The sequence below is a fragment of the Alligator mississippiensis genome, chromosome 2 (genome assembly GCF_030867095.1).
Source record: "Alligator mississippiensis isolate rAllMis1 chromosome 2, rAllMis1, whole genome shotgun sequence".
NCBI lineage: Eukaryota > Metazoa > Chordata > Crocodylia > Alligatoridae > Alligator > Alligator mississippiensis.
This window is the reverse complement of record NC_081825.1, coordinates 205228147-205244910: the sequence shown is the minus strand read 5'-3', so window position 1 is coordinate 205244910 and position 16764 is coordinate 205228147. Positions and strand designations below refer to the sequence as shown.

At 38.8% G+C, this 16764-nt stretch overlaps 1 protein-coding gene across 1 annotated transcript in view; it reads right to left on the bottom strand.

The window, feature by feature from the left end:
• Window positions 1-16764, bottom strand: part of CCDC73 (coiled-coil domain containing 73) — a 144444-nt gene that overhangs the window by 3051 nt on the left and 124629 nt on the right. The window contains exons 17-19 of the mRNA XM_019476661.2: window positions 13566-13796; window positions 10637-12254; window positions 4554-4687 (exon numbers count right to left, since the gene is read on the bottom strand). Of these exons, the coding sequence (XP_019332206.1) occupies window positions 4554-4687; window positions 10637-12254; window positions 13566-13796 (1983 nt within the window). The remainder of the gene's footprint in view (window positions 1-4553; window positions 4688-10636; window positions 12255-13565; window positions 13797-16764) is intronic.

Genomic DNA, 16764 nt, shown 5'->3' with positions numbered 1-16764 from the left:
CCTACCAAACAGTACTGACAAAAATAGATATTCAAGCCCTAACCAACTACAAACCACAAATTCGTTTATTAAATTATATTTGCACTTTAAAGGAAATAGTGCGAGGGAGATTATCCCCCACAGTACACTGAGAGTATCATATCTTAATTGGAAGACAATGTAGAAAATTAATCCGATTCTTTCATGGTCAAATGCTATGCTGTACACCTAACCAAAAATATTTAACCTTTCAGGGTTGGTTTGTTTGTTTGTTTTTAAATGATAAGGAGTCAGCGGAGCTTAAACTACAGAGTTCTCTAAACAGCCTAATCATTCTAATGAATATCTTGTGCTGTTGCCATTCTTATCCACAAATAATGGAACACATCCTACTAAGGTCAATAGGATCATGTTTCTGAAAGACTTCATTAGGAGAATACTAAGATTGCATAGTCAAGTGTGCAAGTCAGGAAATAATTTGAAGATGTATATACATCCTTAACTTCATGTGTGCATCTACTTTCTGATAGTTCAGTTGCCAGCAAAGTTGCTGCTTAGTTCACAGCCATATAAAGTTTTCCTTATAAGCTTAAGTAGCATCTTGTATTACTTTTCATAGTCTCTATGTGTATCCAGTTTTCAGGTTATGATGGTCCAGTTTCTCTTATCTGCAGTATCCTTTATTTTTAAAAAGTACACTGTATGGTCTACTTCTAATAAAAATGACTGATTACTTTGAACCGTAGTACAGGAGGACACTTGCAAATCTAAAGTTGTAGAAAAACTGCATGAAGTATTTGAACAAGTATAAATATATAATCACAAACTATGATATTAGAATGTATAAGTACAAATTATCTCCTACATGGCTTCTATCTAAATTCAATGTTTTCTAATTCTTCCATATTTTATTTGTTGAAAAAATCTAGTGCAGAAATTAAAATTCACATTAGTAATGTATAATCCTATGCATCATACAAGTTTTACAATAAAAATACCCTTCTTTAGTAAGCCTTCACTGTAAAGCTTTTATTTGTCAGGATGTACAGTGAATGAAAAATCTTGATTTATGAATTTAAGCAGGAAGTGTTTCAGAACTAAAGGGCTCAATTCCCAGAGGAAAAAAAGGAAAAGAAAAATGTCCTGTTTTTACATCTTCTAGACCAGTGTACTTGACTACTAGAAAAGAATTGTAGTAAAGCACAGTGTAGTGCACATACCGAATAGTACAGTAAAGTGCACAATGACAATAAATTGATCAGAGCAAAAACATATTTTAACGTCTTTCTAATCTTTCATTTCTCCTTTATCACAAAAGTTACAAGTTTGAGGAAGGAAATTATGACAACTACTGTACCAAGACATGAAAGTAGAGGCATTAGCAGTTTTCTAATACTCTGAAATGCACTTAAAGTCACAAACAAGGGGCATATTTACACAAAATACTTTACTGGCCACATCTATACCTTAATAAATGTGCTGTAGTTACTGTGCATTAAGTTTAGTTCTTGGATAACCAAGTACTAAATCAATGTGCAGTACTCACTACTGTGCGGTAGCGCTGACTCGCAGCTTGTTAGTGATGCTTACTGCACGATAGCCTAATACTACTACACAGTAGTGTATTAGCAGGTTTTTGCCTGGCATGCTACTGCGCAGTGTTATTAGGCTACTGCGCAGTTAGCATCTTGTGTAGATGCATCCACTGTGCATTAGACTAAAGCTCAGTAAAGCACCACCATCTACACATGCACAAGACTTAATACACAGTAAATTAGGCTAATGTGCCATTTGCTAGTACCAGGAAATACAGGTAACTAGATTAAAAGTGCATTAGCAACTGCACAGTAGTGCATGTGTAGATGCTAAACAGGAGCATTTGCTGGGGCCTGCTGCTGCCTGGCTAAGTCCCAATGTGGAGTGGGGGAGCTGTGCTAGCCCAACCCAATCCCCACATGGCCAGTATAACTGTCCTGGCAGCTGGGACTGCTGCATCCCAGCCACATGAAGATCAGGTCAGGACCTGATCTCCACGTGACTGGGAGAGCCATCACCCAGCCATCACCCCTCAGTGAAGATGCTGCCTCCCAGCCACGTGGGGATTTGGAGGGATCCCCATGTGGCTGGCAAGCAGCATCCCCACCGAGCAGGGATAGCTCTCCCAGCCACATGGGGATCAGAACCCCCCTGATCCCCAGGTAGCTGGCAGGCAGTGTCCCTGCCAAGTAGGGACAGCTCTCCTGGCCATATGGGGATCAGGACTGGGCCCCATGGCCCCTGCAGCGCCTAAGCTGGCACCCGGGCAACACTGGAGCTCCCCAGTTGCTGCACGGGGGCAGAGCAGAACAGGAGCAGCTCTGTACTGGACTGCTGTCAGATGCAGTTTGTTCCCGACGGAGGTACAAGTCTAGATGTGTGCCCTGGAGCATTTGAATGAGCCTGAATTTTCTGCGATGACAATTCAAGAGCATTAGTTGCACATGTAGATGTGCCCAAGGACTGCTGGTGGTTATGTGTTCACAGCTATAATGTGTTCAGTCTTTAAAAGAAGCAGATCTAATTCCTGCTAGCATCTCCAGATGTTTTACCCTGCCACTCAGCATCATTACTGAATCATATTTTATTTGATTCCTATCTGCCATACATGAAAAAAAAATCACAGACCCTGCGTTAAGCAAAAGGGACAAAGCTTAGTATAAGTAGCTTAGAGATGGCACACTAGTTCAAAACACCTCATCTTCCAGGTGACTTTACATTTGCTGAGAATAAATGCTGATAACAGGGAAGAAGTGCTTTAGGGAGGCTGGGTGGTAGTCAATACAAAAGGAAAGGTGCTATTGAAGAATATGTTAGCCAAGATATTTTAAAGTGACTTATTAGATCCAATAAAATCAATAGATACCTAAACTTGGCCCATCTTCACCAGAAAACTATACTAGGGCTGTGCAAAGCTTTGGTTGCTGATTAAATTCGGCAGAGATTCAGCTCAATTCGGTGGCCAAGCTCCAAATCCGAATAAAATCAGGAGACCCTTTAATCTCTGAATCGAATTGGAACCCTCCAAATCGATTCGGAGAGATTCGGAAAGATTTGACAATTCAGACATAGACACAGCTTTAAATGTTTTTTCTACATACCTCAAGATACCAGATGGCTTGTGAACACTGAGATGGTGGGGTGGATGGAGCATCCCACAGGAACACGGGGTCCCCAGCGCACTTGGCAGGAGACCCAGAAGTGGACCAGAAGCACTTCTGGGTCTGCCAGGGAGCGTGCAGGGTACCCCCCCACACACCCACCAGCTTGGCAACTGGTACCTCCTGGGTCGGGAGGGCGGTACCCGGGGTGTCCCTTGGACGTTCACCGAGCTGGGTGGAGGGCCCTACGCACTCAGTGACAGACCCAGAAGTGGACTGGAAGCACTTCCAGGTGACTTTACATTTGCTGAGGTAAATGTACTTCTGGGTTCACGACCGAGCACGCAGGGGAGCCCTCCACGCTCCTGTGGGATGCTGTACCTGCCCCACCATCACACCATTCATGAGTCGCACCTGGTACCTCTAGGTATGTAGAAAGAACATTTAAAGCTGTGTCTATGGCCGAATCGCTGATTCTCCGAATCAGCATCGAATCTTCAGATTCGGATTCAGCCAAATCGAATTGGAGACAGTGATCCGAATCAACAAATCAAATCACTGTCCCCAGTATGGGCCAAATCCAAATCGAATATAGCCCGTTTCGCATACCCCTGCTAGATACCAATGTAGATATCTTTTTATACCCAGACTACAAATCAGATCAACAAAAGCCAGCTGTAACTGACTATCCATACCTTTTGCAATAACCATTTCCAAGTTGGTTGTAATTCAGATGTTTAAAAAAATCACCCCTTGAGGTTACATTTCATATTGTGCTTTAGAATTTGTTTCTCTCTCTTCAGACAGGAACCAGACTTAGCCTTTTTGTTCAAGTTCCTCACACACCATTACAAACCACATAGATCTAAAAAATGCAATGTGAACTATGGCTAGTGTCATCTAATGTAACAAGTAGACCCAAGGGAACCACAGGTTTCCTCTTTTAATTTTCTGTTTATACATAGATGTCTGTATATTGACATGGAGAATATTTTGCCTTGTCATTTTTAAACAGTTATTCAAAATCAAATTTTTGTTCCTGGTATTTAAAACATACTGAAATACTTCAAAATTCCCTGAAGTTTTTTCTAAAAAGATAGCATGTATTCATGTAAATTAGTAAGCAAATCAGTAAGTAAAGTGAACATAACATGTTTATTCCTACATTGTAGGTGATCATTTTTATTTAGGTACACAATGAACTACCTCTCCCTGTCCTCCCAAAACAGACTGGCTAGCATCTGCTTGATTTATATGCTGTGACTTTTTCCGGCTGTTTTCTATCAACCTTAATTGTGAAAAATGGTGCCATGTTGCCCTCTTGATATTATTTTGGAGATCGACTAGGTCTTAAAGCATCCAGATGCATACAGTTCTACACATATCTGTGGTATTAGCTCACTAAGGTCTGCTCTGCAATATTTTTAATTGACTTACATGTTCTGTGGGAAAAGAAGAATCATAAAAAGTCTTTGCTATTGCATTCCATTCTTCACTGGGATCTCTCTTGGGGTCTCGGTGGATACTGGAGGTATTCAAAGTGTCAGCAACTCTGTTAATACTGGTAGAATCTGATTGACAAAAAGGAAATGGTAACAACTGCAATTTATTCTCTAGGCACTAATTTAAGAGTGACTAAACTTCTGGTTTATCTCTGATCTTAAGAGCCAAAAGTTTTTGTTTTAAATCACAGAAATTCTGTGTTTTGCTTCTTCATTTATATTTTATTGTTTTTTCTATACTTTGATCCTATTGCCAGACATTTTTTTCAGAAAGGATAAAAGAAAGATATTTTATAACAAGTTTCTGTTTTATTAAAATACAACTGCTTACCATAATTTCACAAATCTATTAGAAAAAGTCCTGATAATAAAATTCAAGCACATTTTTACAAATTATTGAAATTTAATATTTTCCCAATTGTCATATTGTACATAGCTTTTTACAATGTAAATCATAATTGCTAGGTAAAACATTCATTTCTGGAAGTGACTGACTAATTCTGAATACCAGCTTCTAGTAGCCAGTCGGCCATTAAGTATCTTTATTTAAAAATAATTATTTGTTATTCTCAGAGAGCTGTGCATCCATAAATTCATTGCCTTAATTGTGGTGCCTAGCATTCTTGGAAAATCAGGTCATTAAGCACTTATGGGGTGCATCTACACATACTATTAAGGTGCACATGTAGATACACCCATGGTATATGGACATGGACTCACCAAGTAACAATTTGCATCAAGCTCATAATTCCTGATTAAGATATAATGTCCTGTTTTACTTTGATTTAAAGATTTCAAGTAAAAGGAAATCCATCACATACTTGATTAACCTGCTTCACAGGTTAATTCCATAATTCTTATACATTTTTGCTTTTTCTTTAGTCTGAATTTCTTTAGCTTAAGCCTTTTTGACCTCACTATGCTTTCTTTACTATATTAAAGAAAGATCTACATTCAGAAATCTACATCTCAGGCAGGTAGATCAGGACAGTTTACAATCTACTTTTGGATTAAATAAATGGACTGACCTTCACAGATTTCTCAATAAAGCACATTTTCTAGATTGGTCATTCTTGTAGCTCTCTCTCAACACTTTCACATTCTCTACAATCTTTTGAAATGTGAACACCAGAACTGGACACAATATACCAGTGATGGTCACACTAATACCATATACCAAACTACCTTCCTACTACTTTTTATATTGTTTTGTTTATCCATTTAAGGAACATATTCATGCTTTTATTTAAACAACTGTACAGGAAGCTGATATTTTATCTACCATTATCCTTCAGACTCTAGAGTCACTGCAATTTAATATTCTGTTTCTAAATTGTAATTGTGACCTCCATTTCTTTCCCCAACTTTGCATTTTGCTGCATTAAAACATAATTTAAATAAGTCCAATTTATCAAGTGATTCAGGTCAGTATATACAATTGATCTTTCCCTATTATTGCATGTAATTTCACCAGTTTTTGTCATCTGTAATCTTTACCACTAATGATCCTACATTTTCTTCCAAAACGCCAATACAAATATATAATAGCACTGGGACAAAAACAAATTCCTGATATGACACAACAGAAGCACCCCATTTCTAATTGCTCTTTTTAATCTATAATTGCTATTTTTATTAGAATGCAATGAAAAATCACAGGAGCATTAACAAAGCTCTTCACAGCACATGTTCCTAACACAATGGGTCCTTGACTTTGATCAGCCTATTTAGAGAAAATCATAATACCACCAGACTTGAGAGTCATGATCACTTTCTTTCTGGTCCTATGTCTCCTATATTCATTTTTGGCAAAATGACACAGCTTCAACAAGAGAGGTGTAATGTTTCTGCTTCACCAACCCAGAATAGCGTATGGCTAGTGGTTAGGTTAGACTTCTGAATTCCCTCCGGAAGAGTTCCCTTATTCTGATTGACTACTATGCTATTATATAAAAGGGCTGCTGCTGCTCCAAACATCTCCTCCAGTTACATATTAAAAGAAAAGTGTGAAACCTGCTCAGTTCTTTGAAAGAAAAGGTATAGGCACCCGCCTTCAGAAGATGATTTCCAAGTAGATGGAGGTACCTCCCCTACAGCCCTGAATAAGATGCCTGGAAGGCGAGATTTAAGATCTATCCTATCCCTCAGCATTTTCCCACTATCTAACTCTGCTTGGCTGCCTATTTAGTGTGGAGTTGTCTTGACAGCCTGACATCCAATTCTCCCCTTGTGGAGTTGTCTTGACATCCTGACATCCAATTCTCCCCATGCTTTGTAAACAGATGTGATTAGTCACATTAATCTGAAATCCTGCTGAAGACAGGGCAGGATGGAACACAGAGGGCTACTTTAATCTGAGTTTATTGTCCCCATTTTGAGTGACTCATCAATTTAGACATATAGAAACTAATTAAATATATATATATATATAGAGAGAGAGAGAGAAACTAATGTAAGTTTTAGCAGAGGTACTCCACAAACATACTTTTAAGCAGCACTTTATACCTATGTATATATTGTACAAATTGGGTGCATCTACATGTGTGCTTTGATGCGTATCAGCCTATTTTAATGCGCAGTAAAGCATCACAAAATAACTATTCATTTTCATTAATGCACATCAAAATAGGCTAATGTGCCTTTTTCTAGTGCCACACAATCGAGGTACTAAATTTAATGCACATTAACAAAAGCACAGTAATGAACATATAGACATGCCCACTGTGCATGATATTAATCCAAAGCCAAAAGGCTCAAAATTTACCATATAGTTCATTGTGCTGGACCCCAGCAGAGTCAACAGCATTTCAAGCCATGGTGACACCACAGTGTCGCACAGTATGTGTGTGTACTCCAGATATTCCTCTCACACACACACACACAAAGGAATCGTGCTAATTAGCCCTCACTCATGACTGGAACCAGGTGTTCTTGTCATGAGTCCTAGGATCCTCCCAAATGTATATTAAGATGAGGTGCATGGCAACATAGTCTGGTTCCACCTCATGCAGGGCAGGGCCACACTAATCATACGCTACAGGCTGAGAGAGTGACAGAGGGATTCTCGGTTAACTTTTTGGGTTCCACATGGTGATGTCTGCTAGACATTTAAGGCTGGTGAAGAAATAGGAATTATTGGAAATGGGAAAGAAAAGCACAGCTGTGGGAGTGAAAAGGAAGCCATGTGTTGGCTTATTTTAACCAGCTTCATAGTTGGTTTTCAGTATGGAGCATTTGGGGCATCTTTACATATGCTCTGGAAGTAATGGGAAGAGGGGGTGCTTTAATTAGAGAAGCTCTTGGGAGCTGCTCTAATTAAAGTGCCTACAGCGTCACATGTATTCAACATCTCACACTTCAAAATGGGGCAGCTGCATTTTAACTGAAGCTCATTCAATAAGCTTTAGTTAAAGCACTCCCGCTGCCATTTTGAAGCATGGGGACACTGAATACATGTGATGCTGTGTGCACTTTATGTGAGCAGCTAATTAGCACTCTCCAGCAGACTCGATTAATCAAGTCTACTCCAACACACTGTCTACTCCAACACTGTAATTACAGCGCATCAGAGCAGATGTCCTGCACATCTACAGGTACCCATGATGCTTTTGACAGGTACATAAGATAAAACAATCAGGCTTTAGCATCCTTCAATAAAATTATTTTTTCCAGGGTAAACCAGTCATTTGTTTTTATCCTCAGAGGGGCATGAACTTTTGTTCTAGCATTTGACAAAATTGATAGTTGTATAAAAAAGGTCATATCTCTCTGAACCAATTAGTCTCACCAGCTAAAAATATGTACTGGATTTTTCCCCGGGATGACTGTCCCAGGCTTTGACATGCATCAAAACAGGTGTAGGACAGTTGTTTACACATTCCGCTTGAATGGCACCTACTTCATATTAGTCCTATTGTCCCCGGGGAAAAGTGTCATCCTGGTATATCACAGGTACTTAGGCAAAGATAATGAACTTGTAAATCTGTAGGATTCCAAAATAAAAGGCTTTGTCCCCAAGAAATCCAACATCTGTTTTTAGTCCAAACAGCCATATTTTGTAAAGTAGGTCCAGATGCCTCCCTTAGGATTCCAGATTCTACTCTTGGGACAGATGTGTAAAACCTAGGCATTGCAGTACCTAACTTATAGGCAACTGATCCTATGTACTAAATCCTATACTCCTATAAGAAGAGAAATATCAGACTAACTCAGATTAAGCCATAAACCTATGGCTTATTCCATGAACAAAGCATGACACAAATCAGTCATGGAATGATCCACCAGTTCTCCTTGTAGGCCTCCTCTTTAGGCCTCTTCTTCTGTGGAAGGGCCATATAGGACTAATTAAATATTTCTGAATTCACTTTCTATTTCTCAACCATTGAAATATTGGTATAGATCAATAAACAGAATCCAAAATTATACACATGTATGCATGGGTGTGCAGAGGAATGCATATAAGGAACACATGACAATTTATGTATAACAAGTCTATATAATCACATTACCTTATTTCTGTAACTCTAGGTTATTCTTGCTTTTATTGCCTTACAGTTTTCATTGCTCAAGCATGTCACATCCTATCCATGTCTCTTTCTCCCTCTCTCTCTCTCTCCCTCTCCCCCCTCTCTTTTTATGATTGTAAACTTTTTGTGATAGTTATTAAGGGTAGCATTTCAAAATCACCAACATATTTTATGATAAAAGTCAATGGGTCTCAGGCATCTAGATAATTAAGCTGTATTTTATCTTAGGTCCTCTTATTTCTTTTCTGAAGCAACCAACACAATTTTGGTTACTATAAAATAATTATTTTTCTTCAAATAAAGTAATCATAATGTGGAAACAAAAATCATCTTTCTTATCTTGATAAAGATTATTTTGAGTTTCTACACTGCATTTCCCAAAAAAGTAATCAAAATGTACTACATAAGTTTATTGCAAAATAAATTAAATGTATGACATCTGCTTTACTACTTTTCATGTTTTATTAGGAGAGAGTTTTTAAAAATGTTTACTCTTCCTGGAATTTGTGCATACACAATATTGCTAGGGAATAATCACCAACTGTGACAGTAGCAGTTGAAAAAGCCTTTATTTTAAACTTTATTTTCCTTTTCCAAAGCTTCAAAGAATACATTTTTCTCCTTTTTCATTTTTGCCATGTTCAGCTGATATTGGGGGCATAATTAGTGACATACAGTAAAATAACTGAACTAGCTGGACTCAGTTCTAAAAGGCACTAATTGATCCACAACTGGCATTGAGCGTGCATTGGGTACTTGGAAAGAGAGTGAGACCCTCAACTCTCGTGGAAAAAAAAACAATGACAGTTGATTTATGACTCTACCCAGCATCAGGATCACTTAGCAAGGATACAGGTATTCATTGATGATGCATAAGTGTTGACAGTGTGGGCAGTGGGTTACAACTCTTCACCACTGCCACCCCTGCTGCTGCCAGGTGCTGACTCTGACCAGGTTGCAGCCCCACACCCTGTGGCCAGCACAGAAATTGCACTGCTGCTGCCAGCCACGCTGCTGCTGGGCCTTTTTTTCCTGCTGGGCTGCAGCCCTGCACCCCACCATCAGCACAGAAGTCTGGGTTCGCATGTGCCCACCCATGCCCTCTTCCGATGCATTGCCAATGCAGGTATCCATGTTAGGTCTTCACTCTAATGCCTTCATCTCTAAGCAATAAGGCTGATGTTTACTATGAACACATCTATAAAAATTAAATTAGTTGTCATAGCATTATTCCTGTTCGACAGGGGAATGGAAGAGATGAACTTATTTGTTCAAATAAACGGATAAACATATAGAAATTGTTTACATCTGTCCACATAAGAGAATCTCATGTTAGTAAACAAAATTAAATATCAAAAGGCTTAAGTTTTTGTTTCTAATATTATTTAATATTAATTAAACAGAAAATTCCATATTTAAGAATTTTTTCCACATTTTTTCTTTACCGTTTAAGTGATCAAAGAAACACAATGGAAATAATTATTGCTCTTACCTAGTCCTGTTTCTTTCGTTACAGCATTTACACTCAGAGTATGAGACAGTTTTGAAGAAAGTATCTCTTTGTTTTCTGATAGACATAATAGTTTCTCTTTCAAAAGAAAAGGTGCTTTGGAAGTTGAAGCCCTCATTGTTTGACTTTCAACATGATTTACTTTTGACCAAGGACCGAGATCTAAAAACTTTAAGTCTACTGGAGTTTTCTCAGTTTTTTTATCTGAAGTTGAAAGATCAAAGGATGACCTTCCACTTCTGTTTTCTAAATCTCCAGATGTCCTTATGGGTAAAGAACATGATTCTTCCAGGTGACCTTCAGCAAATTTTGCTCCTGCAACTGTATTATTTAGTGACTCTTTTTCCTCTTTTAACAATGTATTCTTCACAGCATTATTATCATTAATCATAGAGGGTTGTCTTCCTTTAATGTTTGAAATCTGGGTATCATTTAATTGATCTTTTTCACAGGAAATGTGTTTAACTGTGGTAATTTTGTTTGTGAAATTTTGTTTATGTACAATTTCAAAATCATCACTCTGGGCTGACCAATTTTTTTCAGTGTTTAAAGGCAAAATCACATCTGTACAAACATGTTTATTTATAGCATTTCCTGTTTGTTCAGTAGTGTCTTGCTCAGGTTGGTCACTTTGTGTATCATTCAGTTTTGTCAATGTATCTGGTTTTTCAGTACCTACATTTACATTCTCTATCATAGATATATTATTAGTATTCTTTTCGTTTGTGTTGCCAGAATCTGCACTTGCATTATCACAAAAAAAGGTAGGTTGAACTGGAGCATCAATTATTGTATCACAAGTACTGTTTAACATACAATTTTCATTAGTTTTGCTTGCATTTTCATCATTACATCTCTCTTGAACATTTTTACGAGTCTGTTTAAATGAAGGTGTGTCTGAGGAAATGCCACTGGTGCTTCGATTTAACAGTTGTATCTGTTCTGTTTTGCATTGTTTGTCATCTAAAAACTTGCCATTGTCCTGTAAACTACATTTCAGAAGTGTTGTCTGATTATTTTCTGTAGCTTGAGACAAGATGGCAAAATTAAATTCTGTTTTAGCTTGTGGAGTGCTTGTGGTACGCTCAGTTGCAGACTCTTTTTCAGTGCCTAGAGCAAAGCTGCACTCTTTGTTAGGTATATCCTTTATAAAGACATCTTTTTCATACTGTGTGGGTGTGATATCTGCCTTATCATTTGTGTTACAAACTAATTCATTTGTAGTACTGCCAGCTGTATGCTTGCTGGAGCCTGTCTGCTGACCAGCATCCTCATTGAAGACACCTGATGCTTCAGTATTGTCTAGGAGCATTTTTCTTATTTCATCTGGGAGCTTTGTTGGTGAGCAGGGGCTGTCCTGGGCTTTTACTTTTGCATTTACAATGCTTTTCTCCAAGTACATTTTTTCTTTCACAACCTCTTTGCACCCAGCAACACATATTTCCCAGGTGTATCCTTGATTACTTAAATTAACATCTGTGCAAAAGGTTTTGCTTGGAGAAGAAACCTCTCTTTGTTTTTTTTCACAAGGGCTAATAGGCTTATCTTCAATTATACAACAGTTTTCAAGAACTTGTAAATCTAAAAATATGAGAGTGTGCTATAATTAGATAAATGGCTAAATAATGCATTATTTTTAAAGTAATAGGCAAAATGCAATCCATACATAGTTGCATACGTAGGACATAGTTGCATTTTAGTTTTTATTTTTCTCACGTGAAATAGAGTTGTAATTTTCTCTAACTATCAGAAAGTTCTGAGGGGTCAATATTGTATTAGGAAAATTTACCAAATGTTATGCTTTTTAAACTGAGAACTGTATGCTAACATTGTTTTCCAGTTTCAAAACAAATAGATAGTTATAAATAAATTTAGGCAGGAAACTAGAAGAAGCTTACCATCAAAGAAGAGAAGTTCTGGAATAGTTTTCCCAGTTGGAGTACCAGGGGCACAAAAGACTCTATCTACTTTTAAGACAAATAGCTCTAAGTTTACGAAAGGGTTAACATGATGACACACCTGCAAAAGCAGGGCACTGCCTTGAGGACCTAGGAGGTTCCTCACTGTCCTATGTTCGTGTTAACTGTACAGGTTCACTCTAAGTCCTGTCCAACTGAATATTTGTCAGCATAATTGAAAAAAAGCTTTCATTAAATTAATTTATAACATATATTCATATATTCAATTTTATGTTTTCACTCTGCATATAAAATAACATGATTGGTTTACTAGCACAATTGTGTGTCTATTCATCCTTTTAACCTAAAACTGCCTACATTAAATAAAATTCATCTGCTTAATCTAGGGATGGTGGTCATATCAAACAAATATGGCATTAATTTGTCATGACTGAACAACACAGAAAAGCTAAGGCATGATAGTAATCAGAGAAAGTATTAATTAGAAGTATCTTCCAATGTTATTTCTATTAGACAACAAGAAAGATGATTCAGCAAGTACCTATGAAGATCTTAATAATTTGACTTTCTAATGCAGTCATTTTGAAGGTTGATATTTTCATGCCAGGTTCAAAATAAGAAAATATTGTTACAGGAACCTATAAAGAGGGGATGCTGTGACTGCATACAGAGCTGCAGTATTCCTGGCTTGTGCATGAGCGTACAGAAAGAAGGGGAGTCTTTGCCTGACAATGCTCCTTTACAAGAGCCGGGGACAATCAGAGTTTCTCAAAATACAACCATGTGCCTCATGCTGGTATGCAGAGAACAACATGCTATGCCAGCTTAAAGGATGATGCAAGATGCAAATACCACTGGTGTGCCAAGCAGCTGTGTGAGAGATTGGGCTTCTACTAAATTTTACACAAACTGATACCTACAGACACCAAGCATTTCAATATGATCTGGACAAGAACATTGATTTAGGGCACTGAATCATGCTCTTGTCATACACTGTCTTTATAAGTATTTATACCTTCAGCAATTATTTTATTTGCCTCTTCAGTGCTATCATTACTTTGTTTTGCCTGTACTTTATCAATGTCAGAAGAATGGCCTACAATATTTTTTACTCCATTTTCTTCTTGTTCAGAAATGCTATCATTTTTAATGTAGCTTGCATAATATTCATCTTCTCTCTGACTAGTCTGTATTCTGATGACCTCAGAGTGTGCTTCACCATTCTGTCATAAAAAGAAACAATTTTAACATATTAGTGGGAGATAATGTATATGGGTTTCCTATTGTAGTTTAACATACATTTAACATAGAAGTCTTGAATCATTTTTTGCTGTTCTGACGTAGAACAGTAATCATTCCTTGAAATTATAAAATTACAGTGGTGTAAGTGAGAAAAAAGCAGATTTACAAGCCAGATGCAGCAGAAAAAGTCATTAAATTATTAGGTATTCCAAAAGGGCAACTTCATCTGAAATAAAATCTAACAGATTTTTAAAGGAAAAAGGATGTGAATCAGATTTACTGATTTGGTCATTCATAGGAAGTTAGCTGCTCAATAATTAGCGACAGCTGAGAAAGAAGAGAATAACAAGTGCAGAATGAAGAGAAGAAATAAATGATATTATGCATATACACTCAAAGATATACCCCTACATACGTAGACATCTAGTATTTTTTCCCTTCACAAAAACATTTTTTGTCTCTTTTTGTCCCTGAAATATTGACAGGCATTTCTGTTTAAATTTTTTTCCTACAGGCTAGAGCAACATCACCCTATGTCCATTCAACCCAACTCTGTTGATTTTTTTTTCTCTTGGGATCTGTTGCTTGTTTCTCCTTCTCTGAAGTCTCTTCTCATTTTTCATCATATTGTCTGATGTCCCACCCTCTCTGCTCCCAGTTTGTTGCTTCTGTTCTTCCCTTTCTCTGTATTACCAACCTCAAGCATTCAAAATATACGAAAATGACTTAAAAGCATAAACTTTTTTTAAATGTACATGTATGTTCTTTGTATTTGCTCTCTGGCCCTGAGAGTTTAGGATATATTTTATATTTTCAAGCTTTTCTCTGGAACCAGAAAGGCTAGAAATTTACTTTTTTATGACAGCTGATATTTCAGCAACTGAGGCTTTAAATAAAAACACCAAGGGCACATCCAGACAACTGCAGATGTGCAGTATGTGGCACCTCAGACCCGTCTACAATGCCTCATACCACACATGAAGGCATTCCCCACACTGCTACTTTGCAGTGGGGGGAGGAAGGGTTGACCCCGGGAGACCCTGGGGTCAAAAACACCCATGCCAAAAGGGGTAGCACACATGACTGCAGCATATGCCACCCAAAACTGGAGCCCAGCCAGACAGAGCCACACTCTGGCTGCTGGCCAGGCTTCCTGCTGGCAGTGTAGCTTCCTGAGGCCCCCAGGACCTGAGGCCAGCACAGTTGCTGGCCTCAGCCTCCTCTACCCTACCCAGGGTAACCTGCCATGTGCCAAAGCGCATGTGGCATGGGCATTCCTCAGGGACAAGTAGCACTGTGCCACTGCTACTTGTCCCTGGAGAAACAAATATCTGCACTCATCTGGATGTGCCCCAAATCTCCTATGGTTTGCATACCAACTGTGCAAGGCGGTAACACATTCATATTACTCCCTCCTACTGCTTCAGTCCATTGGGCTGGGTCTGTGAAATGAGTTTGTACAAGGAATATTACTATAGCAAGTTGGGATAGGCTTGGAGGGAAAGGACTTGGGCATTTATACATTTGAAGCATTTCAAATTCCACTCCAGTTAGGAGAACTTGAAATTTAGACTGCTTCAGGCTATGAACATGGGATGCAAAAAGGGGTTGCTCAGTCCTATGATTCTACTTTCCCCAACGTGAGGGCTCTCCTGTTTCTCAGTCCAGTTTTGGAGATGGAGAGATATGCAAGATTGCTGAAGATGGCTATGTGCCCTGCTACCAGAACCAGGAGACTGGAAGCTCATCCTACCTCTCCTCTCCCTACCAGTCCAAGAGACCCTGTGTCCCCTAGCTGGAAACAGGAAATCAGAGGCGGAGAGGCATGAAGAAATCCCTGCTTTCTAACCCTGGGAAAGGCTGAATACAAAGGAGAGTGCTCATTGTCTGTCTGCCCTGCTCTCCCTTCCTCCTCCTGTGGGACACAGAGCCTTGTGGGATGCAAGACAACTGAGAAACTTGTTATTCTCTGTAGAGCACAGATGTAACCGGAAGTGCTTCAGAATGAAATGCTTTCAACTAATCGCTGGTTTCCTCCAGGGTTATTTTTGGAGCACTTGGCCATTTTTGTAGCACTCCATTGGAGGTATACATCTGTTCACTCCTCTTTTAAGTGCTTCAAAGGCATATGAAGTGTTTCAAATGGTACGTCTGTCCAGGGCCAGAGTATGTGAATCAGTAAGATAAAGCCTCTTAGAAGGAGAGAGAGAATATTATACAAGAAGTAATTTACATACCTCAGTCCTGTTTTTACTGTGTTTTGCTTACTTAATTAATTGAAGTACTTCATAAGATACAGAAGCACAAATTTTCAAGTGTGGCCTCCAGTCTTGAAGGACCTAATCTCAGACCTATTTTTTAAAGGTACTCAGTGGGGCTACCTCTCCCATTAATTTCAAATTAATACTCAGTTCTTCTAAAGATAAGACTCCAAATATGTAAACTTAAGTGATCAAAAATTGACAACAATCTGCAGCTAATATACACACAGTAGGTACATCTACACATGTGCTTAACTGCAAATAGACTAATTAGTAGGGCTGTGCAAAGCTTCAATCACCGATTTGATTCGGAGGAGATTTGGCCCGATTTGGCGGCTGAATCTCTGAATTAGAAGTGAATCAGGAGACCCATTAATCTCTCCGAATCGAATCGGAAGCCTCCGAATCGATTTGGAGAGGTTCAGAGACATTCGATGATTCAGCCATAGACACAGCTTTATGTTTTTTCTGTGTTCCGTGAAATACCAGGCGTGGTTCATGAATGCTGCAATGGTGGGGCAGATGGAGCATGCCATGGGAGCACAAGGGAGGTCCCCCATGTGCTTAGTGGTGGACCAAGAAGGGGACCAGAAGTAGTTCTGGTCCCCTTCTGGGTCCGTTGCAGAGCATGCAGGCCCCGCCCCCCTCTCCCCCCGAGCTCGGCGACTGGTGCCTCCCGGGTCTGGGG